This window comes from Coenobita brevimanus, chromosome 76 (genome assembly GCF_032717465.1).
Source record: "Coenobita brevimanus isolate Jiangsu-jjx chromosome 76, ASM3271746v2, whole genome shotgun sequence".
In the NCBI taxonomy this organism is placed as follows: domain Eukaryota; kingdom Metazoa; phylum Arthropoda; class Malacostraca; order Decapoda; family Coenobitidae; genus Coenobita; species Coenobita brevimanus.
The window spans coordinates 29,796,839-29,822,827 of NC_137029.1; the positions used below are offsets into that span (position 1 = coordinate 29,796,839).

Here is a 25,989-nt window from a genome sequence, read left to right on the forward strand (position 1 = left end):
CCACAGCCATCCTAAGATGTACTGCAACATACAGCTCCAGCATTGGGTTGAAAATTTAATTTTCCAAGAGCATTTGTGGTAGGTGGGGGTGCTCACCATCCACTCACTCGATGTAGTGCTGCTTTGGGTTGTCTGCCTTTTCCTCCTTTCCATCCTTCTGCCTACGGGTGACTTTACACTCTCATTTTTCTTTCCTCTTCCTTCTGCCTATGGGTGACTACACACGCTAAATGGTTTCCTGTACATATGGAAACCATTTACTATGCTGGGTGGTAACCATATAACCAAATTATGGCACCTGGTGGTTTAGTGGGCAATTAAAGTGCTCCATTTGGACTGAGCCTGTGTAGGCTTATATCTAAGGGATGGTTGGGGTTTATTGGTCATGTAATGCCACTCAGGGATGAGTAAGGCTGGTCACACTCATTTGGCAGGACCAACTTGCCTAGCCCCATGTTCCTACGCTCCTTATGGGGCAACATAGGATTAGATAATGGATGGATGGATGGTTGTTTTGGGGCAGGTTGTTGACGAATGGCATGAAAGACGTCATATGGAAGCATCCAGAGCCTTTTCAGCTGTTCACTGCCAACCCCACGTATGCCTCATTAGTCAGTGTTTGGCATGAATATCAAGGTCCAACCCACCAAACTTCAAAAATTAACCACAGCTACACCAAGGTAAATAATGGACTGAATTTGCATTTCACAATATTTATGCATCTTTTTCATGTGGTACTCATAAAGTTTATGATACCCTGGTAGCTGCATCTTTTGCCTCAGTTACACCTTCAAAATACCACAATATTCAAGCTCTTCACAGCTAACTAGTGAATATTGGCCTGAAAATCTGCACACCCATACTGCAATATGCTCTCCTTACCTAAAACTTGCCTTTGGAAAAAATAATTCTATATGCCTTTGTCATCAGTCTGAAAATAACAAACTTCAAAACACTAGTGACAAAACTAGGGCATAGTGTATATCCTGAAAATTGATATAAACATAATCATGTCTCCATCAACTGGCGGGACAAGAAAACAATTATGTGAAACTTAAAAATCTGTTTTATTTTATTTTATTTTATTTTTTGCATGGGGTGCACTTCAGGTTTCTAGTCTGTCGCAGTTTATAGGCTGTGACAGTATATAGTTGAGCTTCACTATTTTTTCCCCACATTTCCCCTTCAAAATAAATAACGCCACTAGTGGCTTGCTTAGGCCACCTCATTTGCCAAACCTTAAATGTGTGGAGACCGATTCATACTCTAAGTGGCATAAGAGACTTCGCAGCACCTCTCCCTCTGCAATATATATTACATCTAATATTCTCATATCATTACACTTTAATATTCCATTGTATGTTATTCATTAAGTTATTTTATACAATGTCTGTATCAATAACTTACAGTAGGGCATTTAAGTGTAATGTGCAGAATAAATTGCTAAGAAAGAGGCATTACAAAATCTCTAAAACCAACTGGAATATAATTTGGTAAAAAATAAATTAAACTGCAGTATGTTTCAATTACAGTACTATATATCAAACACACGGTAACATATACAGGTACCACATTTGAGAAGCTGTTTACACAAGAAACTGATGTAAATATTCACTACCATGATCTTCGACGTTGAAATAAGTATGGCTGTTAAACTATTAAGATGTCAAGTACCAATCATTTTAATAGACTAATAACTGTACCAACAAAATAATCTATACTGTATAAATATTGGTCTTAGTTATGCTACGGTCGGCAAAAAAAAAAAAAAAAAAAAAAAAAAAAAAAAAGTAGGCTAGCATGCACGGATGTATAAAGACTATTCACAATAAGGGGAATGTGTAATATCAAAGGATTCAGAGATTCTAACACTGAAAATTAAGCTGTCTTGAAATCCTGTACTTCAGGTTAAGTGTAATCTATGAAGTGACTGATCTAGGATAACATTTACAGTTGAATAATAAAGCCCTTCAGTGTCAGTTGGATCCAGTTTTTTTCTTTCTTTCTTTCTTTTTTCAAACAACCAGTGACAACATCTTTAACCCCATTAATCCAGGTGGCATCCCCGCTTTTTCTTGCTGTATTCTTGCGGCTTACCAGATTTAATTCAACTTAGGAAAGGCGTCTCAAGTTGAAGGGATTTATTAAGGCTATATCTAACCCCTCTACCCTAAGATGAATAAAACTGTCAGGTGGTGTCAATAATAAAATGAAAAAGGCATCCTCAGGTTCAGTAGGTTAAATTAGAAGTCGCGCCTGTGGTATCTGTCAGGGTCAAAGTAGGATGTGACAACAACACGATTGGCAAACTTCCGTCCAGTGAGGTTCTGCTGAGCCTTCTGACAGTCAAGGACAGAGTTGAATTCAACAAACACCTTCCCAACCCCTGGTACTTCTACCCCCTCCACAGGGCGAGGAATCTCCACAGAACGAACAATGCCATAACGATTGCACTCCTCCCGAATGTCCTCAAGGATATCTTCATACTCTTCATCATCCTTTAGTTCATCTGGCATGACCTGTAATACAAATTACACATTAATCAAACTGAACTCTAATACCATCATCCCAACCTCTTTTTCCCACTGAAGGATGAGGTCAGGCATAGTCCAGAAAGACTAGAAAGTCAAAACACAATAGGGGAAAAACTAATCAACAGCAAATCCAATGAAATGACACCACCTCACAAGCATGATGATTCACTTTTTTTACTTTCTTTATAGATGCATTTCACATCATGCATCAGGTTGAGTCAACTAGACTACAGTACTATCACATCAAAAATGGGGTGCCAAACCTTTGCTATGTGCTCCTCATTATGTACTTCATTCAAATAATTTAATAGTCAGTTTTCATGCCACACATGGCAATACCTCTCTGGGTCAATGATAGCTGCTCAGCTACTACCTAATAACTGAGTACTGTTAGAAAATCGAGTATTCCAGGTGTTCACATTCCTTTAATGCACTGCACTGGTCTGAATTGGTTACCAGTAAAATAAAATAGCCAAACATTCAACTCCCCTGTCTAGCAACTTCTTAGCAGTGTATATCAATTTCATTAAGAAAATAATGTACTGAACACAGAAACAGCACTTTCTATACGAGCATTAACCAACAATGAAAGTAAGCTGTAAATATCTAAAATATAATGAGTTTTAGAAAGAGAGGACTTACCATGTTCATAAGACATAGAACCTCCGTGGCTGGACCAGAACCACTCTGGAGCTGCAGGCCAGGTACCTGGATCTGTACAGGTGCCTGTGCCATGGCATTGGCATTCTTGGCCCCAACACTGGCCCGTTGTACCACAAGTTTCTTGTCACCGAGTTGCATCCCATTCAGCCCATGGATGGCCTGCTCGCTCACAGGAATCTTTAGTTATTCATTAAAAGTATCTATAATCCATTGTATTGGAATACTGATTTTATTTCATGTATTACACTTTTTCAATGTAACATTACACAAATGAGCAGTATATGTATTATGATTTAATGAACTTAGGTTTTAAACTCTGTATGACAGTAAAAATCTACATGAGAAGTGATGAGCATGTCTAAACAAAAGAAATTTATGCTGGCAAGCTAATGTGTCTGCATGAGAAAGATTTACAATTTCCAAATGACATGTTTCACTGAACAGGCTTATGTAACAAAAATTAATCTGATGTCCATAGGATATGGCAACAAATTATAATGTCTGTGAAGGAAATCATGGAACTTGGTAATTAATGGCACTAAGTATTTGTAAGCTATATTTTAGATGGCACAGAGGACTTCATAGCACCTATTCCTCAGTGATTTACTTCACTTATTAGACCTAAATATTCTCTTATAAAGGCAAAACAGTTTGTATCAGTAACATACAGGAGGATACTAAGGTGTGAAGTGCAGAATATATTATGAAGGTAGGACTTATGAAATCTCAAAGCCACTTAGAACACAATATACCCCGTGTCATTTCTGTCACTGGTATCACTCCAGGTTATTCACATCATCTGTTTGCACCATTTGTACTCAGCATTGTTGTGAATATCTTTCCATCCATCAATCCATCATCTAATCCTGAGTTGTCCCAAGAGAAGCGAAGGAGCCTGTGGCTAAGCAAGTTGGTCCTGACATTTAAGGTGAGAGTGACCAACCTCTCTCATCCCACAGTGGCATTATGTGAGCAATAAACCCCAACCACCCCTTGAATATAAACCTACACAGGCTTAATCCGACTCGAGCACCTTAATTACCCATTGAACCATCAGGCGCCATAGTTTGATTATGTGGTTACCATCCAGCACAGTACTGTAAATTGTTTCTTGGTGTACAAAATCCTGCACCATTTGACTCATCACTCAGTGTAGAGTCATCCGTAGACAGAATGAAGAGAACACAAAGAAGGAAAACAAGACAGAAGAGGAAGGCAGGAAAGAAGGACAAAGAGAGGAAAGGGTAGTCACCTGAGAGCAGCACTACATCGAGTGAATGGATGGCGAATGCCCCCACCTTCCACCTGTCTTTTAACCTCTGCTGAGCTGCAGATCTCAAGGTGTAATTTACATAGGTTATAAAGCGATGACTCAAGGGATGTAAACTATCATACAAAGAATCAGCCCAAGCTGGTTAATTCACTGTTCATTCTGAGCCCTTTTCTACTGTCATCTCTTAAAGATTTTTCAGAGGTGCAAAAAATAACATCTTTACTGGCATAATTTTACTTCAGATAAATCTGAAACAACCATGGGGATATCACACAAATATATATATGGATGGGGTGATGAGAGAAGTAAAAACATGAGTAATGGAGAGGGCGATGGCGTTGGTAACGAATGATGATGGATGGAATATCTCAAATTTGTTGTATGCTGATGATGCAGCGCTACTTGCAAATACCAGACAAGATCTTGGTAGACTAGTGCAGAGTTTTGTTGATGTCTTTGAGCATCGTGCCTTAAGAGTAAATGTAGAAAAGAGTAAAGTGATGGTTATTGAGAGAGAATGTGACTCCCGGTGTGATGTTACAGTGAATGGAGAGAAACTGGAATTGGTAAGAGAGTTCAAATACCTGGGTAGAGTGATAGAAAAAAGAGAGGAAAGTGTGCAAAAGAAGTGGAAAGTAGAGTGACACAAGAAAGGAAAGTTGCTGGTGCAATGAAAGGCTTGATAAGAAACAGAGGCTTGAGTGCTGCAGCTGCACGAGGCTTACATGAAAGTGTGTTAGTGCCAACTTTAACTTATGGATGTGAGACTATGGTGTGGAATGAAAATGAAGAGTCAAGGGTGAAAGCAGTGGAGATGGGACTCCTAAGGAATGTATGTGGAGTACAGAGAGTGGATAGGAAACGAAATACTGTGATTCATGAAACGTGGAGTGAGGGAGGCCGTGGACACCAGAATCCAGTCAGGTGGAAATAATGGATAAAAACAGAGTGGTGAAAAAGGTATATCTGAGCGAATTTGAAGGAGGGAGGAGGCAAGGTAGGCCAAGGAAAAGGTGGAGGAATTTGGTGGATGAGTGTGTGAGGAAGAAAGGTTTGGAAGTCGGTGAGGTTAGGGGACTGACAAGAGATCGAGCTGGCAGGATGAAGATTGTGAGAAGTGCATGGTCAGGGATTTGGCACCCCTTTTAATGTGACAGCGTCCGGACTGACTCTATCGGATGCGTTTATGTGAAGCTACAGAACATGGTGAATGTTTCTAGCTTGTCAGATAGAGCCAGGATTCCGGGGGCTTGAATGGTGAGTGAATGGGCATGTGGCCCATTGGACTGGGCAAATTTGGGCTGTCTGGATGTTGCTACTCCTCAACTGCACTAGGGTGGGAAAGGGGGTCTGGATGATGATGATAAATCTGGAAAGTTTAATTATGAAGAAATCAACCAATTTTCAAAGTCCAACAAACTTTCAAAAGGTGGAAATGTGGAAGACTTTCGAAGGCAATCTTACTGACTTTGAGGGCAAACTTACTGACATGGGAAACAGGGAGTCTCCATGCGTATCTGATGGACTTTGCTACAATGGAAGGCATATATAATTCCTCATGATGGTTCTCTTCTCTAGTTAAAATACTATGGGATGGAGAATATATTAGTCCTGCCAAATTCAGTGTGATGAAATCACAACAATGACAAAAAGTAATGCAATACAATAAACGTTCACAAAATCATGTCAGGTCAAACCAACAGTGGTATATTAGTTAAGAGGGATTTAACCCCTACCAGGCTGATTGTAAGGTAGTTTACCTCCCCTGAATCACTGTTTTAGAACCAATGTAAACTGTATTTTGGTGGTAGGTGGGGGCGCTTACCATCCACTCACTCGATGTAGTGTGGTTTTGGGTGTCTGCCCTTTCCTCTCCTCCTTCCTTCCTCCTGTCTTTCTTTCCTCTTCCTTCTGCCTACTGGTGACCTTACACTCCCTCTTCTGTCTTTCCTTCATTCTTTCCTCTTCCTTCTGTCTACTGGTGACTCTGCACTGAGTGAAAAGCCAAATGGTTTCCTGTATTCCAGAAAACCACTTACTACACTGGGTGGTAATTATATAACCAAATAATGGTGCCTGGTGGTTTAGTGGGTAATTAAGGTGCTCCAATCGGATTCAGCCAATGCAGGTTTATATCCAAGGGGTGGTTGGGGTTTATTGCTCCTTTAATGCCACTCAGGGATGAGTGAGGCTGGTCACTCTCATCTTAAATGTCAGGACCAACTTACCTATCCCCGGGCTCCTACACTCCTCACAGGGCGGCACAAGAATGGATGATGGATGAATGGATGAGTAAACTGTACTTCATATGAGGCTTGATTTTTGGCCCATGCAAACCTTCATTGTGCTCATATGAAGTCTGCAGTGTGGCAGGGGTTAATTATTCTGCAATTTTTTATTAAATGGTAGACAGGGATTAAACAAAAACTGAGGAACTAGTCTTCACAGTAAAATGAATATTTCAAGAACTGAATGAGTTAATACATATACTGTACATACTGTATATACACATACACAGAGTAAAACCTGACTATAACTAACTAACTGGGGCCCAAGCCATTCCGAAAAAAGCGACATCCAGATTTCCCCCTGCTAACCTGTACTTTTTCCGAAGTATCAGACATTAGTCTCGATCTCACAGACGATTTTTAAACTGTTTTCACTACCATGCAGTACTGTACTGTAATATACAATCAATAATCAAATGGTATAATATACAATAATAATACTGTACCGTACACTGACAAACATGTCTTTTATTTACCTTATTGAGGTGAACATAGCTGAAGTGGTTAGAAAGTCCGGAATGCTTCTGGGTTTATCAGACTTTTTCCTATATACAATATAAGAAGTTAGTTCTGAAGCTCCTCCATTCTGATTAAAGTGAATTCAGGTCTATTGAAGTCCGTTATATCAAAGTTTTACTGTGTGTGTGTATATCTCTCTATCTATTTATGTGCGTGTGTGTGTGTGTGTGTATATATATATATATATATATATATATATATATATATATATATATATATATATATATATATATGTATATATATATGTATATATATATATAGTATATACATACACACATATATAAGGACAAAACTATTTTAATCATACATATCATCATTCCAACCTCTTTCTCCCACCAAAGATGGAGCTAGGTAGGGTCCAGAAAGCAAATGATGACAGGGAGAACTAAATCAACAGCATGTTCAATGAAATTTGTCACATACCAGGGTTGGTGGTAAAATATATATATATATATATATATATATATATATATATATATATATATATAATCACTCTCTGTAATATATAATCACTCTCTGTAATATATAAATATATATATATATATATAATCACTCTCTGTAATATATATATATATATATATATTTATATGTCTTTCTATATATATATATATATATATATACACACACTGTATATGTATATCTATATATTTTTTTTATTTATTTATTTGATTTTTCTGTTTATTATATGGCTAATATTTCAAAAGCAGTATACTGAATACTCTTAACGTCAAGTCGTGTCTATCCACTGATGGTTTTGGCTGAAAGCCACTTTCCAGAATCCAGATACATACCTGTTCAAGTCCTGTCTGTACACTACTGGTTAAGGCTGAGTAGCAGTGGTAACCAAGACAGCATATTCCAAAGCTGATTATATTACCACACGGAAAAATCTTAAGCTGATATTATTATGACATGGCCTTAAGTGACCAAGCATAGCCTATCTAGTTTTATGGCTTTGGATTTTTATTCATGGCTCATTATTACAGAATACAAATAATTTCAATACTTAGTTATACAAATGTAAAAATAATTTTCCTGTCATACAATGCAGCAATTTTTAATGGCACCATTCTCCAAAATCTGCTAACTTAATGCTTAAGTATCTGAATAAATGAATATCAACACAAAGTTATACATAACTTTTATAAACCTTCAGATTTTATTTTTGTTAACTTTTAGATTTAAAAAATAATAATAATTTTTTTTATTAAAAAAAAAAAAAAAAAAAAAAAAAAAAAACAATGATTTAATCACGATTAAATCAATTTGATTTACGCAATGCCAACCCTGTCACATGCTGATTTAATTCACCATTCAAGACATTGTACTTGGCCAAGGAGGGACTATTTGTAAATACAGCCCATAGTAACAACACACTACTTGACGTCTGTCCTAAGCCGAATAAAATAATATGGTGACGGCAACATAATATACAGCAACAGAATGAAAGGGCTAAAATACAAACTAAGAAGATGGATATGTTCCTGACTTGGAACTTTAAATCACGTATCTCTGTAAGTCAAACAACACAAAAACCAAATTCATTCACCTGATCAGTGAGACTGACGTCAACATACTCGCAGAAAGCATAGCCCTTGGAAAGTCCTGTAGCAGAGTCTTTCACCAGGTTGAATGCTCGAAGTTGCCCAAATGACATGAGTAACTCCTTCACCTGAAATGATTCAACCAAGTGTGAACGTAATTGTCTTCCAAGACAAGTGAAAGGCTACTAAGAATTTTTTTGAAGTACAGTATATACATAATATTCAGATGTTACTGAACAACAAAGCAAGCCCATTCCACCATATCCTGAGTTTATAACACTAAAACAAAAACAGTTAAAGACTTAAACAACTTGCTGACAACCAGTACTTCGAAATTTTAGTCATACACTCACTGCACTATTGAACTTCTCAGTTTCTGATGGTTAACTCAGAATTAAATAATAAATTAAAATAAATAAAAACATGCAGGTAACTTATTAAGTCCACAAGATCAACTTACAATATTCATCTGTGTTTCCCTGTCACTATAAAAAAAAATATAAATCAAATAAAATGACTGCCTCTGAAGCTTCTTGGAGTCCCAGAGTAAAAACCGAACACACATCAACCCAGAATTCTTTAAAACTGCCACTGTAGATATATAATTGTAACGTGAAGCCCTTCTTGCTGCAAATCAATAACAATGCTCCAATTCAAAGAGGGGTACTGTACCTGTTTAACTGTCTGAGCTGTACTATGAGCCCCTCTCAACAGTAGCTGTCTTTGATTATTGTTGTGCTCTGCTTAGTAAAGTCACATTATGTCAAAATAAATGTTAAGAGGTAATGGGCATTAAAAACAATTATTAGATCTAAAACTTACAAAAGCAACATATAGTCTAATCATACACAAGTGGAGAACTTAGCAACTGATGCATTAACTGCTTCCAGGAACCTCTGTGTGTAATCATTTTAAGCCGAACCAAACTTCTGAGCAGTCATCAATGTACTGGCTGAAGTACTACTGGAAATGTTTTAAAATAACATTTATGGATCAAAGCAAAAGGCAGTTCTATAAAACTGTAAGGCATCAGCAGCAATGTTGAATGTATCTATTCACACTTTTAAAATTAACTGCATAAAGTTGATATCAATAATTATAAAAAATATATTTAAATTCTTTCACTGAGAAGGCTTGACACTACTGACAATCACTGCTGTTCATCAACTGAATTTACAGTTATTCGGAAATCTGAAACCTAAATGTTGTTAAGGAGAGCATGAAACTTCGCTTGGATACCACAATCAAGGTATTATGTGCTAGAAGTGAAGCAGAGAAATACATTACAGGAAACTAATGTTAAAGGTTACATAAGAGCTGAAACAAAAGTTTTTTCATGTGATGTGCTGAACAATGTCAGAAAAGTAAAGGTATTTGATTTACTGAAAAGAGACATGCAATTTATATGATGCAAAGCCAAAGAAGAAGAAGAAGAAGAAGAAGGAGGAGGAGGAGGAGGAGGAGGAGGAGGAAGGAGAAGGAGGAGAAAATATGTTAAAGAGTCCCTGCAATAGCCAGTCAGAAAGGGTTATCATGTTGTTGTCAGGTACAGTATTATGAGGTGCCACTGTGTCATGAGTGTGAATGACAGTATGAAATTATAACCTTGCAAGTTCTTCTTCTTCTCCCCCCCCCCCCCCCTTTTTTTAATGTTCCTCTTAGTGTACCTGAAGACACAATCAAATAACTATGAACTTTATAGCTCTGTGTTTTCCAAATCAACAAGAAAAACCAGTTAGCTTCTGTTTTCGAGATAACCAATAATCTATTATGTTCGTGTAAAACTGATTTCAAGCCTCGCCATTAACTTCTTCAGTCCACTTATTATTATTATTCTTTTTAATCTTGTTTCCTTCCGAAGATTTTACAAAGCTTTGGAGATACTTCTGAAGTGGAGGAGTTACATATAACCCTCATCAACCCCTTCATAACAAGAAATCTCCCTTAACATGAGTAAAACAATCTGGAAACAGCAAGAATGATATAACAATATACATCATCAGACTGAACAGATTATTAATGCAACACATTTTTAGATGATATTTAAAAATTCTTGTGCAAATCAAGATTTGCAGATATAAAGCAAATTACAACTATAACCAACATTGTAAAGGGATGATGATGAGCATGATCTAGGAAATAAATACAGTACATTGTACACAAAAAATAATTCAAGACTTTTAAGCTTCAGAAAAAAAAAAAAAAAAAAGGTATACATGCAAAACAGTGATATACTGTGCATACTCAGTATAACTGGATAATATATATATATATATATTCTATGATAATATAGCAAAACTAACAATTTGTAATGAACAACAGCAAGTCAATACATGCAACAAGTTGGGAAAAAAGTGAAAAGCATACATTTCCCCCAGTACATTATATTTCATCCTCCTATCAAAGAATGTAACATTCCTACCACTTAAGAGCTTAACCTATAGCAGAGAAGATAGCAAATCTGGCTCTCAATATTCAAGAAACTAAGTAATGTACATACAGTAAGAAACCTACCTTGACACGGCAACCTCCAGTAATAAACTTAGCTTCCTTACTACAAGCTCGCTAACCTGAGTGAACGCTAGTGGGTACAATGACCTGTGTGCAAGACAACATTGGTCTTGCAACACTTACCTATCTCTCACAGCAACCGCGACCCTAAAAAATTGGTGCGCCAACATACGACCAAAAGACTGAGACTTGCCTTGGTCAGGACGGTTCATTATGATATGCATAGTGAGGCAGGCTTTATCATGGGCAGTACAAATGGGCCGCTTAGGGCATTCAACCACGAACCCTTCGCTAGGGGAAACAAACGGGGGAAGAAAGCAAAAAGAAAGGATGAGTACATTTTGACTCAAAATGGGTGACTGTACACGTTGCAATCAGTAATCAAGAGTCATACTACTACTGTTGGTGTTCCCCATTCACAAATTAGGCCCATGGGTTACTCTGAAAGAGATCCCTGAAAGAGAACCCTGAAAAAGAGCTCTGAAAGAGAACTCTGAAAGAGAACTCTGAAAAGGACAACAATTCAATTTCAAAATCTATCGACCATTATTTGCATATGGCAACTAAGCCAATAATGGTAGCCTTCTATTCTCAAGTTCTGGTGCAAATACGTAAAAACACCATCCTGCAGATAAACCAGTCTTGAAAGCAGATCTGACCATACATTAATACCCTTGAAAAGCAACCCCAGCAAAGCATACCAAGATGCTTCCCACCTTAGTCACATGTATCATGCATCCACCAACCCTCATATCATAATCAATAACCCTCAACTCTACTCTCACTCTTCACCAGCTCTTATCCTACCTCTATAACAATCCTGTTCATCAATCCTTACCTTTCACCCATACAAACATAAAACTTTCACCTTGTTAAAATATCCATAACACTGTATCCCTATCCAAACTCTACTCCAATCTTCTCTATATAAGGGTGCTTAACTAAAATCAACTTTGAATTTTCCAAGTAATCTGCAATGCAGGACTGGATGAAAGAATGAATGAATGAATCTTCCCGATTACTAGTAACTACAGTATGCACCACTGCATGTGCATATTCCAATCTCACATTACACACACTGCCTTACATACACTATGCATCCTCATTCTAACCCACAGCCACAATGAACCAATACCTCCCATGTGGCCTTATTTTGCAACCACAGTACACCTTTCCACCATTCCCAACAACCACAGTTCACTAAACTCTTCCCCATTTCTTTCTCTTTACTGCCCTGCCCTAACTATGCACATCCTCTAATAACCTCTTCCCAATGTTTTTTTCTCAACCACCTGTCCTGCCCTAGCTATGAACATCCTCAACTTTAATCCATCCTTAGTCCACATGAATATCTCATCATCTAGGTCAACATTTAAGACTAACCATACACCCACAACCTATTTAAAAAAATAAAAAAAAAAAAAAAAATAAAAAAAAAAAAAAAAAAAGCTTAGACCCACCTGCAATCTGCAGTCACAACCCTCTATGTGTGTATGTGGGTGTGTGTCCGGTCAAGTTTATCACTGCTGTGCTCTCATTCCCGTCTACATTTTTTTGTTTTTCTTTTTAGCTATTACCCATTTGATCTTTCATCCCCTAGATTTCCTCAATTTCTCATTTCCTAAACTTTTTTTTTTATTTTATTTTTTTTTTTTTATTCCAGTTTTCAATATACTTCAAATCCTCTTTACAGACATCTTAATACACCTCATATCACATTATACTCTTCTTCCCTCCTTCACATTTCTTTTCCTTGCATCTACCTCAATCACTTCCTTTTCCCATCCACTGTACATACTGTACTACCTCTTGACTTCATCACACTAAGTTGTTCTTTTATTGCAAGTTACAACCGTTGCAACATCACATGCAACCTACACTTACTTGCTCTTACCTCAAATGACTGGGTATAAAGGTATTCTGTATATCAAAAGTACATCACAATACCCTTTCAAGCTGGAACATTCAAGCACGAGTTGTGACACAGAGGCAGGTGGTTCCTAGTGAACTTCAAACCCAAATACCCTTCCTAACTTCAACAGCTAGAACTTTCCCAATTAACCCTTAAACCTTGGGGAACAATAAATAGTTTTATCCTGGCTATTGTCAGACAATTTTGCTCGCCACTGGGAAGCCTCCCAAGGTCTGAGGGTTAACAAACTTCTCTTGACTTATCTACTTTACTCTGGCTAATGTCAGATGATTTTACTCGCCACTGGAAAGCCTTCCGAGGTCTGTGGGTTAAAGAACTTCAAATATCTTGGAGTACCACGAACAACGACGAGGTAGCTCTGAGAAAGAAGTACACACAATTCGCAAACTTCCAAGAATATACAGTATCAAGAATTACAGTTAACTAATAAAACTTTAGCAAATATAAGTCTTGCACTGAAAGAATCTTTGAATTGAAAAAATATTCGATACCTAAAATTATAAATGGTACAAAACTTGTCTTTATTTCAGTTCGTCATACGGTATGTACTATGCTTTCAAACTGATCTTACTCAGAGAAGCTTTATGAAAACAAATCATACACATCACTTACCTGAAGAGCACATACTTATCAAGGGGAACAACTCTACTCTATTAACCAAATATATAGGCTAAACATTAATAAAATCTTGATTATTACCCAAAGATATTTTCTCAGTTTATGAATGTTCTCTAAAAATAGATAATGAATCAAACTAAATGTCAATTAATGAACATCCCTCTGCAGCCAAAAACTTTCACTTGTGTCAAAACAACCACATTTATGATGCCTTCTGCACAATGAACATTCTTGCAAGACTTTAAACTGCTTATGTACACAAACACTGTCGCACTGACTGAAGTTCAATGAAATGCGACTTCTTAACTGGGTGGAGCTGCAAAGGACAATCAAATGTGGCTGTTTTGCAAATTCTAAAGCAAAACTCTGTAATGCAAAGAAGCCAATATACCTGATCCTCATTCAAGTAGTTGGGCAGACCTCCAATAAATATTTTATGAGGCGAGTCTGGGACCACAGTCGAAACTACTCCAGCAATAACTGAAAATATAGAATATGTCCTCATTAATACAAATTAATTACGGTATGCAAGTTCCTGTATGCATATTTTTCAGTATCCAGGTGTAGCATGATTTACAACACATCTACTGAACAAAACTGCTATTTACACTTTTTGTACATCAACACATATTGTAGTCACAATATTCCATAACAGAACAATTTAATGACCTACTTCAGTCAGCATGAAAGCCTGTTTTTTAATTGAATTCACTGACAAGACTTACTGACTGAATATACATGAAGCCTGAGGAGTATTAAAGAATACAATAAACCAGATACAGCTAGTACGATAAGAGAACTGAATGGGTAAATACACACTACCTGGCATAGCAGTCAGCGTGGGGTGCTCCGACATCCCTGGCATGGGCTGGTAATCGTGAGGTCGCCGAATTTTTAAACTCTGGCCTTTGAAATTTATGCCATCAAATGCTATAGCTTGTGTTGTTTCATCGATAGATCGGAACTCCAGGAAGGCAAAGTTCTTGTCTAAATTGACCTGCAATACAAATGGATGGACATTAGTCAAATAAAGAACTGTAAAGGTATGGAATAAGCTAAGAAAAATGCTACCTCCCCTAATAATGCGATGGCTCTCACTTTACACTCAAGGGATAGTGCATGCTGCCTGATTGAGATGTGTTGTTGTAAGGTGGTAGAATGTGGCCAGTTAATAATAAGGTTAACAAGTTGCATTAAACTGAAGTGAGGATATGGATAAGTAATATCTCCTTGAGGAGCATACTGAATGGTGAAGGAAAAAGGGAATACAGTATTTTGCTATATAATTCAGCGTATTAGTGATATGGCACAAACAGAACAACTCAGATGGTCCAGATACATGGAGAAATGGAGTTAACTGGGGACAGAGGATTCAGGCATGATTGTCAGTGTGTCAAAGGACTGACCTAAGACATGCAACTGACATGCCTTTTTTAAAAGTCCAGAATAAAGAATTTTTACAGTAGTCTTCATTATCTTCCTACAAACGTTCTTTTCTTAGGTAGCAAAAATAAAATTCAAGGTACATTATGTCTGAGGCAATAGAGGTTCATCCCTTCGCTGTTCACTCTCATGACTGACCACTTTACTCTTATTAACTTATCACTATTTTGTTAAACACGAGCCTTTTTGAAATGAAGGAGATAGATGCAGCCTTTGAGATCCCCTTGATTACTTGAGATCCATTCCAAGTTTACTGAAAGTGCCTAGAGATGCTAAGTACTAAATTTAAAACCTCACTCTACAAAGGTTCACTTGAAATTCACTGTGATCTTACAAACTCTTCATCACTACTCTTAGGATAGAATAAGCAATAGCAGTAGAATGAGCAGTAGAATCCTCACACCAGCTGAATATACGAGGAGCAAGATTTATGTGATGATTCGTTAACATCCTTTGGGTACCATGAACAAGGGCATGTAAAAGCACCATCATATATCACAAGTTTCTGGACTTGGACCTATTTGGAAATGTTTTGTTGTCCAGGCATATTAATTTTAAAACACCATACAAAAAATTAACTGGTTCTAACATATCTTCAGTACATCTCTATCATTGTGATTTCTTGTAGCATTTAGAAGACAGCCAACTTGGCAAGACTTCATTCACCAAACCAATGAACAGAGATTTCATACACTCAAGTTACTGCATGTTTCGAGAGCTTGAGCTGCATTCTATTATGTTTTAGAAGGCAACTGGTAGTTATGCATACCTCTCTAATTGTCATTTAGGTCATGTTATATGCTTTAGCTTTTAGCTATATGTAAAGATTACTTGTCATTTTGGTTATGTTATATGCTTTAGCTTTTTGCTATATGTAAAGATTACTGCTAGGTAACAGTGAATTCCATTCAGTCAATAATGCTTACTGCAAATAAGTAAATTCATCTGATTCATTTGACTGTCATAAGAACAACAAAAATTAGTGCTTAAATCATAGTCTGAGGTTTTATTGTAGCTGAAGATGCCGATGAACTCTGATTTATCCTTTTATAAACAGGTAAACACCACTATAATTATAATGATCATGCAACTAGATAATATCTCTTCACCAATTCAACTATGCTCCATGTGACTGGCCAATCATTTCGTAAATTAGTGCAATATCACCGATAACTTCATTCACAAATCTGGCCTCTGGCACACTCCCCTGGTGTAGGATGCAATGCTAAAAGCTTGAGGAGTCATCCTGGTGACTGCTCCAAAGAGCAGTATAGGCGAGTTTGTATGATCCCACTTTTAATCAGATAATTACTATATTACAATATGCCTATAATCAGTGATGTCACACCTGATTTCTGTTCATAACAAGAGTTTTACATCAAATAACCATAAGCCAGATCAACCAATAAATAACTCAATCCCTCAAATGCCCACCTGTTAGCAACCTATCCATGCAATTTTTGTAAGTGTTATGTTATAGTCAGGGGCAAAAGTTTGTTTCTCATTTCATTTCCTCTACTTCTTCCTTTCCTCTGCTAATTAACAGTCCAAAGCTGAGAGAGGTTTTGTATGCTTCTCTGCCCATATAAGATTTTCTCTGATATGATGCATCTGGGTGGAAGTGACAGATTTTACCATATATGTGAAGTACTCTAAAATAGTTTGTGAACTTTTGTCTCTGACTGTCCATGTACTTGAAAAAAATCTACTTAACTATAAAGATGAATAAAAAAGAAGCAATACACCAAAGTTAACCACATCAAGATGGAGGGATGCTGTTGGCTGATCAAGTAATCAACTTTAATTTCTAACTCAATCTCATGTTTATCTCGGTGTCATATTGCTGCCGAAATTCAACTACTGTACATGTACTTATAAGACTCATCCATCCATCTATTCATTACCCAATCTTTACCTGACCCATCAGGTGTGTTGGGCATGGGCTACTCAGTCAAGGTATTCAAGGAAAACATGATCAGTTGCTTGTCCCTACACAAGTAAATTATGCAAAGCTTAGGCAACACTTCATCCAATTATTTACACACGTCCTCATCACACGTCTAAACCACCACAACCTACCTGTGAATTTCAGCTCAGGTACACATCCAGTACTCATGTATTTTATCAACTCTACACATAATCAGCATTATATACCACCTCCATATCACCATTCTAATTTTATTCTCAAAGCTACAAACATTATCATTACCTGCTCACACACTGCCAGAGGAGCATTACACTTCTTAAGCATCATGCACTCTACCTTTCACACTGTTACAAGTTTGTGTACCATCCACACACTGTATACCAAACAAGAACAAGCTAATACTAACTCTTACTCAGTCCAAGTCACCCTATCAACAAACCTCTGTCCATTTTCCTAACCAGCTGCTAGCCCGAGCAACATGCTTGGTTGCAGTGCCTTAACTCACCAGACCATCAGATGTCTTAAGAGGACAGTATCAAAGTGTGAATCAACACCACTCTCTCTCAACTTTTAACAAGAGAAATTATTTACCCAAGAATCTATCCTCCACTTCTATGCACAGTCCACCTTGGGAGACATATGCTAATCTATCTGCTAGTAAATGATTTCCACTTAACAGTTTTAGGCCAACATAAGTGGAGCATCTGTGGCACATTCACTTGCTCACAGGATACCAAACTCTTTAAATTTTGGTTTCAGAAAGGGATGCCTTCATGTAGTGGAACTGATATAGCTGGACAGCTGTTATACTAATGTCTCTCAATTTCCTTTCTTCCCAAAGGAGGATGGTGGACTGCCAGAGAACGGCAACCCGAGCTTGCAATCCACCAGGTTCACCTCGGGCTACAACTATTGTTACTAGAATACTTCTAGAACACTACATTCCCTCTCCTCACATCTTGTTTACTCATCAGCCTACAGTCTAGAATCTCCATGCCACTCACTCCAATTTTTCACCTCACCATATAAATGTGCATACATCAGTCTTGCCTCTGATATATCTAAGCGAGTACCCCACTACGGAGACGTCACATAATGTACCCTCGATAAACAAAGTATTGGCACCCTTTCAGTGTAAGACATTATGATACACAGACTATGATTTTCGGGAAATAACACGGATATGTTGGTACTGCGGTTGACAGCGTTGCCAGTTAATAATTACTAACCCAATACTTTCATAAGGTATTGCATTATAATGGACACTGTGAATTAAACAGGCATGCCAACACTACCGACTGAACCAGAGACGAAGAATTTCACACCTTATCTGACCCCAGGGTGCCGATACTTTTTTTTATGGGGGGTACATATGCTCATCCACCACCTCTACCCCTATTTCTCATGGTGTTCCCATTCAAACTGGATAAATTAATTTTGAAAGTAGCTCCCCTCTAGGTCCACTGGGTTTGCTGTATTTATTACAGTTAATTGCAATGATTAAGCAAGATTCTGATTTACAGAGGGCTCTGCCACCCAACCCCAACCATTCAGCACCGCAAGCCAGGGCTGGCACGCTTCCACCCCTGTGGCAGGCTGGGCCAGTGGCCTTGGGGCAGCCCACCGTGCCAGCTGCAGGACACCAATCCAAGCACGACTCGGCACTACAACTGGCACGGTATGAAACACCCATTGATGTGGCAGCTTCCCCAGGTCGCTACTCCGGGGTTCAGGCCCCTCACTAATGGGCAGAAGCATCTGCATCAAACGGTGAAATCCGCCTGCCCTGTACCCTCTGGCCCAGGCCACGCGCCAGCCCCACCAAGCAGCATGTCGCAGCTGGAGACCCCTAGGAGGCCTTGCCACCAGCGACACCCAGCCACCATCAGGCAGCAGTTAGACAGGTTTTACGGCCGTTAACCCAAAACTGGCACCAACCCGCTGTAAGGCAGGAGAAAAGACATCTGAGACGTGTATTACTGCTGTACTTCTAATAGTCAGTGTCTCAGCATGGACTTTAACTGTGTGCCTGTGACTGAGCACCCTGCCTAAGGGTGAATGATTGTGTGGCTAGTTCCCAAACTTGCAGCCACATATCACTCTTATGGTCAAACCTCCCAGGGACGATGGTGGCCAACAACCTACCGCCTACAACCCTTCCAAAGAAAAAATTGATTATTGGGAGTACCATTATGATGTGACATCAAGTGATAACTTGTGCTATACAGAAATGGACTGTAGGCAAATAATCCACTATGTACTACAGAAACAATTTTGTCACTCTGCCATATCACTGGGCAGATCAGTCTTATGTCACAAAAATGATTAAACAATTATCCAACATCTGCAGGAATGTCACTAACTAAACACAGCACCTTATTATCACTCATATCACATGACTAGCAACTACCTATATACACACATACATACATGCAGCATATACAGTGACATAACTTAAACAGCAGAAAAAACATGCTTGCATATACTGTACACGATTACTGTAGTTATTCCTACAACCATGACGTCATTGGGGGGAAAAAAAAAAGTTACCATATTATGTTCACTTTAACTTGACTTAAAACTGCCATCTCTCCATCTTGAATTCTACACAAAGACAAGACATCTAACACTAGACCATGATGTTAGTCATGAAGAAGTGGTACCAAAAAGGTTACATAGTTTTAACGTCATCTTAGTTTGCCACATAACAGGAAATCTGCCACAAAAGACGAAACTGTCAGCCAAGTTAAGGTGAACAAACAGTCCGAGCAAGAGTAATGCAAGTTTTAGCCCCTTCCCATGTTATTCTTGAAGGAAAAGTAGAAAGTGGTGTTTGACCCCTAATGGACAGCCAAGCCATTTATGAATTTTCTTTCAGCTACTATCAAGACAATTTATTCAGCAGTGGGATGCAACAAATAATTAATATCTTGACTGCTCCTAAGCTGAATATAACTGTCTGGAGTTAGCCTAAATAAAACAATATGTCCCTACACCAACGGAATGGGGGGGTTTCCAAGTCCTTCATTAAAAGATGTCTCTCTTAAATTGACTGAAATCTTTTGGCGTTAGCCTGAAGAACATACAAACATCTTCAAACTGAAATGGTTAGAGTTCAAATCTATCTCAACTAATGTTATCCTTCAAGGACAAGTATGTTACTTCAAGACTTTTCTCTGGCTACTGCCAAATTATGTTATTCAGCTGGGGAAAACACCCCTTCAGCCAAAGGTGTTTCTTTGCAGCTGAATTAATGTGTGTTGATGTTTTCCAATAACAAAATGAAGGCATTGCTGGGCTGAGTTGAGGGAAATCAACCCTTCAGTCCAAGGACTCTTTATCAGGCTTGAAATTATCTGGCATAAACTACCAAATTATATATATACTGTATTAAAAAATCAGGCTGAAGGAGTTACAGAAAATATTTCTAACCCCTTCGGTCCACAAGACCTCTTATAACTCAAGAAAACTGTCTGGCATTAACCAAGGTTACAAGACACACACAAGCTAAGAATTACTGGTAACTGTTCTTACTCTCCTCAGTCTGAGGGATCTCATCTTTGTTAAGTAAAATTTTCAAGATAAAAGACACTAAAAAGGTGAGGGGAGGATGCATTCTGTGGCTGAAGAAGTTTCCATCCTCTTCAGCCTGGAAGACCTCTTGCAACCTAAATTTAATTTTCTGGTATTAGCCAAAGCAAAGTGAAAGACATCCTCAGGCCAAGGGGGTTAGAAGACTGTTTGGTAGTAACCTAAAATGAGTAACAAGGGCATCTGACCTGACAAGCAAGCACTGGGTTACCAGCTGCCTGAGCAAGGCCAGCTAGGTGCATCTGTTGGTTGAAGAATTCCATCATCTCCTCCTCAGTTACTCCAAATGGTATGTTGCCAACGTAGAGGCGGCGTGCCTGCCTGGTAATGGTGGAGCCCACCACAGGTACTGGCTGAGGCACTGCTGCTACTTCCGGCACTGCTGGCACCACTGATGACATCATCTGGCCCGCCGATGGTGGTGCAATCAATGGTACTGTCACATTGGAAGGGATCTGACCAGCAGCTGCAATAAAACACATGTTAATGGAGATATAATGGCAAAAACAATCACTATAATAACATTCCCTCACCTTAATCCCTTCAATCTCATGACATATTTTTAATTCTGCCTTTTTTATCTTCTGATTTTATTCTACTCAGACAGACATATGATGGTTAATGGGCCAATGAAGTCTCTAGTCAACCCCTCCATATCGAAAACCTTTCCTATGGCAAACAGGAGTAGGTGATGGCAAAAATAAAATATGGTTGTAATTTCTTTTTCTCTCTTTCTTTCTTTTTTTTTTCACAATGCCCCCTTTTTTTGATAAGGGTGTTGCCCCTCGTCAGAGGACTTAGGTTTGAAGTATGCAGCACTTTATGACCAGATGCCCTTCCTGACGTTACCAGTGACCCTTGGGTGAACTCAAACCTCCGACCTTTAGGCCAGAGATTTATTCAGAATGAAGGTGTAAAATTATAATCAACATAGAGCCTTACCATCACAACAATCTTACATCAGAACTCAACTCTGCACCTTTCATAATGTGCCATGGTGGTAAAGGGGAGCCATCTAAAGCTATGGTTTATTATTTAGCAATCCTATCAAAAAAATCTTATTTCTTTACCTTAAACCTAACCTCAATTTCAACAAGATGAGCCCGTCGGTGGTGATGAATCTGCGTAAACACTCCCCTCCTGAACTCTGTGACTGTGCACTAAGTGACTGCAGCATAAAAAACTAACATTTTTCCTTACATATACAAAAGAATGGGTAAGTTTAAAGATTAAATCAAACTGCAGTCAGGGAGTATCAGAACCCAGCACATTTCCTGTAAATCATCAATGATCACTGATTACATCCACCAAAGGTGAGATACAAACCCTATAAGTATATACTGAACAGAAGTCACGAACAATAAAACTGCAAAACCTATCCTTCAAAATTAGGACCCTATTAACCACAAGTGCAAGACAGGAGTGTTTTAAAATATCGTAAAATTTTCTGTACAAGTTGTACTATAAACTGGTGGGAAAGTTGTGTAATGTATCAGTGTGAAAAGTACCAATGGAACTTATACAGGGATATCTGCTGCAATCTGTGGGTAAAAAAAAAAAAAAAAAAAAAAAAAAAAAAAAAAAAATTACTTATAATGAGGCTTTATTTTACAGGGAGTAATGTGTTGTAATGGTGGTCTGACGCTTAGAATATCCCATTACAGTGACAGAGTTTTCCAATTAAGTAATACTTCCATGGGTGTAGGCTGGTCATTTATGTGTACCTTTAAATGCAGGACTACAACAGCTAGACTTGGGTCCCTACACTCTGAAGGGATTAACTGTTGTTCTTTTTACTCACCCTGCATGGCCTTGTACTGGATAGGTGTGATGTGTTCAAAGCCTGGAGGCGGCTTATCCCAATACAGTGAGGGCTTCTTCCTGCGAGACTTCCTTCGCTCTCGTGACCGTGACCGAGAACGAGACCTCCCTCGAGAACGTGAACGTGTCCTGGGAGATAAATCTTCTATCACCAACTTAAAAGTTTGATCCATCAGGGTGAAAAAAAATAAAAAAATAAAAATAAATAAATAAACACCATATCTAGTGAAATGGGCCAGACACTCATTCACATTCCATTCAAGCCCACAGAGTCCTGACTACACCTTTGAAGCCCAAGTTTTCTTTTTCTTTTCTTTCAAGAGGTGCTTTACTGAACATATAACTGCAAACAGAGTTACCAGTAATCTGTCACTATCAAAAGTGACCAGATTTACAAGGGTCTCACACTCCAGCACACAGATTTCTCCATACTTCCTCCTACCTTCAATATTTTGCATATATATAAAGCCTACACCTCTTTCATTACCCTACCTACATCCACTCTATACAGTATGGCTGAACCATCTAATTATTGTACATATAATCTGCAATGACTAAGAATATAAAAAACTACTGAAGTTCATCTACGGCACGACTACACAAAATAAAGCAATGAAATTATTTAACACTAAATAAAATCATGTAGTGTAAATTATCTGAAAAAAAAAAAATGCACACTGCACAACAAATATTATACAACACATACACACTAATGGGAAAAGAAATTAGTATGTTAATAAATGTCTCTATTTTCACACCTGCACTGCTAGCCAAAAGTCTGCTCTACATTCATTAACCTGTGAAGTCCTCAAAGCTCATTCCATAAGTAAATTCATAACTGGATGAGGCTAAAAAAAAAATTAATATAATAATAATAATAATAATGAAGCATACACTAAAAACCAAACCTACATTAACAGGTTAATATGGCATGCATTGGGAAAAAAAAAAAAAAGTAAATGACTAACTTGTGCTTACGACGGTCCCTTGATCGTGACCGACTGCGCTTCTTGCGATCACGGTCTTTATCCTTGTCCTTGTCTCGGTCCTTATCTTTATCACGGTCCTTATCTTTGTCACGTTCCTTCTTCTCTTTTTCTTCACGATCTGAAAGGGATAATTGGATACAAACAATGAGCATCAATCAATATCTAACTGTCTGTTGTCAATTACTGACAAGGAATTTTTTACCCAACACTCTTAATAGCCAAGATCGGTAAGATAAGTTTTGTAGTTCGAGAACATGAGGAGTAAAACATAGCTAATGCTGCTTTCTAACCTTGCCTACTTCAGTCCCAACCCACAAATTCTTTGGCCCTAACATGCAACAATCTTTAACTTGAGCACTCTTCAGCCCTTACCCAGGCATTCTTTGGCCCTAACCTAAGCATTCTCCTGTCCTACCCTGAGCATCCTTCGACCCTAACCTAGGCATCCTTCATCCCAAACCTAGGCATCCTTCAGCCCTACCCTGAGCATTCTTCTGCCCTACCCTGAGCATTCTTCAGCCCTAACCTGAGCATTCTTCAGCCCTACCCTGAGCATTCTTCAGCCCTAACCGGAGTATTCTTCTGCCCTAACCTGAACATTCTTCTGCTCTAACCTGAGCATTCTTCTGCCCTAACTTGAGCATTCTTCAGCCCTAAACCAGGCATTATTCAGTCTTCCCCTAAGCATTCTTCTGCCCTAACCTCAGCATTCTTCGACCCCTAACCCTGGCATTCTTCAGCCCTAACCCGAGTATTCTTCAACCCAAACTGAAGCATTCTTCGGTCCAAGCGCAAGTATTCTTCAGCCCTAACTTGAGTTTTCTTCAGCCTTAACTGTAGCATTCTTCAGCCCTAACTGGGGCATTCTTCAGCCCTAATTGGTGCATTCTTCAGCCCTAACCTGAGAGTTCTTCAGCCCTAACCTAAGCATTCTTCAGTCCTAACTTGGATATTCTTAAACATAACATCGGCAATCTTCAATCCTAACCCTGATATTAAATGATCCTCGTAGGTCTTAAAATGTGTAGTCCCTAACCCTAGCAGTTAGTTATAATGCTACAATTTCCATAACAAAAGCAAATAAATAAATAAAGAGTTAAGATTTCCAGACAGGGATGCCATATAAAAATTTACAAAAGAAATGCTATAGAAGATTAGTGAATTCAACTCATAAACAATTCCTACGTTTATTTCATATTCCTGAGTCCACAAATAATACTGAAGAAGCAATGAAGGGCATAACTATCTACTAATGAGTTTGCAGAGAAAATGCCTCAGGGGGAAAAGTGACATGAATAATGAAAAACAGGTAAATATTTATTATTAAGCATTATGAGTTTGGGATTTTATTTATTTATTTTTTTGCTGCAACTGTTAGGCTTATCATTTGGATAAGCGCTGCTCATCTGCCGAAAATATATCTTAAGGTGGGGTCACTGGCATTTATCCCAGCTGAATATTGCTGAACTCTGTCAGCAACACCACCTGGGAGAAAAGCATGCTAATATGTCAAGATATTTCCGCTGCTTCTGTATGTTTACTATCCTTTCTGTAATCTGCACTTTCTTCACATCTTTGACTTCAAGGTGCTTTTTCTTTTTAATTCAGTATCAACCTCATTCAGCTTTGGATGGCCTTTTAAAACTACAGAAGCTCCATACAGCCTTCACGAACAACCCCACAATGGCATTTTCTTTTTAAGCTGAATATCATGTGGCTACAGCAAGATTGTCAATATTACGTCATCGGTGTGAAGGGGTGCAAGGCCACACGTTAGGATCGCGTTGATTAGTTACTATCAAGCCTGCAAACCAGAGATTCAAAGAACCCTTACACATAACATCCATATTCCTTCGAAGTCGAAGACAATGAAATGTAATACAAATGCACATCCATGTCTAGACTCATGTAGTTTGGGGTCTCGTGGTTGGATGCCAGGCCAGTGTACTCACCCTTGTCGGATTTGTCCTTTTCCCTGTCCTCCCCCATGATTCTGGGATACTAAAACGGAGTGTCGAATTATCAGCGTGCACAAGTATCCAGTGCAAGAAATATAAATCGAAAAAATACAAATGCGAAGCCCCGGCGTTCCACACTTCTAAGATGGCTGCTTGGACGCTCAGGTACCAGGGTTGTCATAGCAAAATTCACAAATATCGCTAAACTTGCTCTCAGAAAACGCTAGAATAACGCTTTATACAAAAAGCTCAAGAAAGTGCCAAGAAGGAGGACTAGTGTCAGTGGAATAACGTTGACATTTCGTAGAAATTACCAGACTGTTACCATATTAATTGTAGTTAAAAATTAGTGATAGGTGCTAAATGGAAGTGAAAAA

The 25,989-nt window shown here is 38.3% G+C and overlaps 1 protein-coding gene across 4 annotated transcripts; it reads right to left on the minus strand.

The window, feature by feature from the left end:
* Positions 1 to 725: 725 nt before the first annotated feature.
* On the minus strand, positions 726 to 25,762 carry U2af50 (U2 small nuclear riboprotein auxiliary factor 50). 4 transcript variants are annotated; one of them, XM_080279054.1, is made up of 9 exons: positions 25,607 to 25,762; positions 23,634 to 23,772; positions 22,646 to 22,794; positions 21,033 to 21,310; positions 14,706 to 14,880; positions 14,275 to 14,363; positions 8,827 to 8,949; positions 3,177 to 3,356; positions 726 to 2,519 (listed from the first exon to the last, which is right to left on the minus strand). In XM_080279054.1, exons 1-9 carry the CDS (start codon positions 25,641 to 25,643, stop codon positions 2,244 to 2,246), a joined length of 1,446 nt encoding a protein of 481 aa, XP_080135180.1. In that variant the 5' UTR covers positions 25,644 to 25,762; the 3' UTR covers positions 726 to 2,243. The 4 variants fall into 4 exon arrangements, with proteins under 4 accessions (XP_080135180.1, XP_080135178.1, XP_080135179.1 ...); XM_080279052.1 differs by having other exon boundaries at positions 3,177 to 3,374; XM_080279053.1 differs by having other exon boundaries at positions 14,703 to 14,880.
* Between the last annotated feature and the right edge of the window lie 227 nt (positions 25,763 to 25,989).

What these genes read in the sequence shown, in the direction of transcription:
- U2af50 (XM_080279051.1), bottom strand. Translation starts at nt 25,643, where the DNA reads ATGGGGGAGGACAGGGAAAAGGACAAATCCGACAAGG. An exon ending in AGGGACCGTCGTAAGCACAA is followed by an intron (nt 22,795 to 23,633) that starts GTTAGTCATTTA and finishes TTTATCTCCCAG; the next exon opens with GACACGTTCACGTTCTCGAG. An exon ending in ACGTCAGTCTCACTGATCAG is followed by an intron (nt 3,375 to 8,826) that starts GTGAATGAATTT and finishes GAATAACTAAAG; the next exon opens with ATTCCTGTGAGCGAGCAGGC.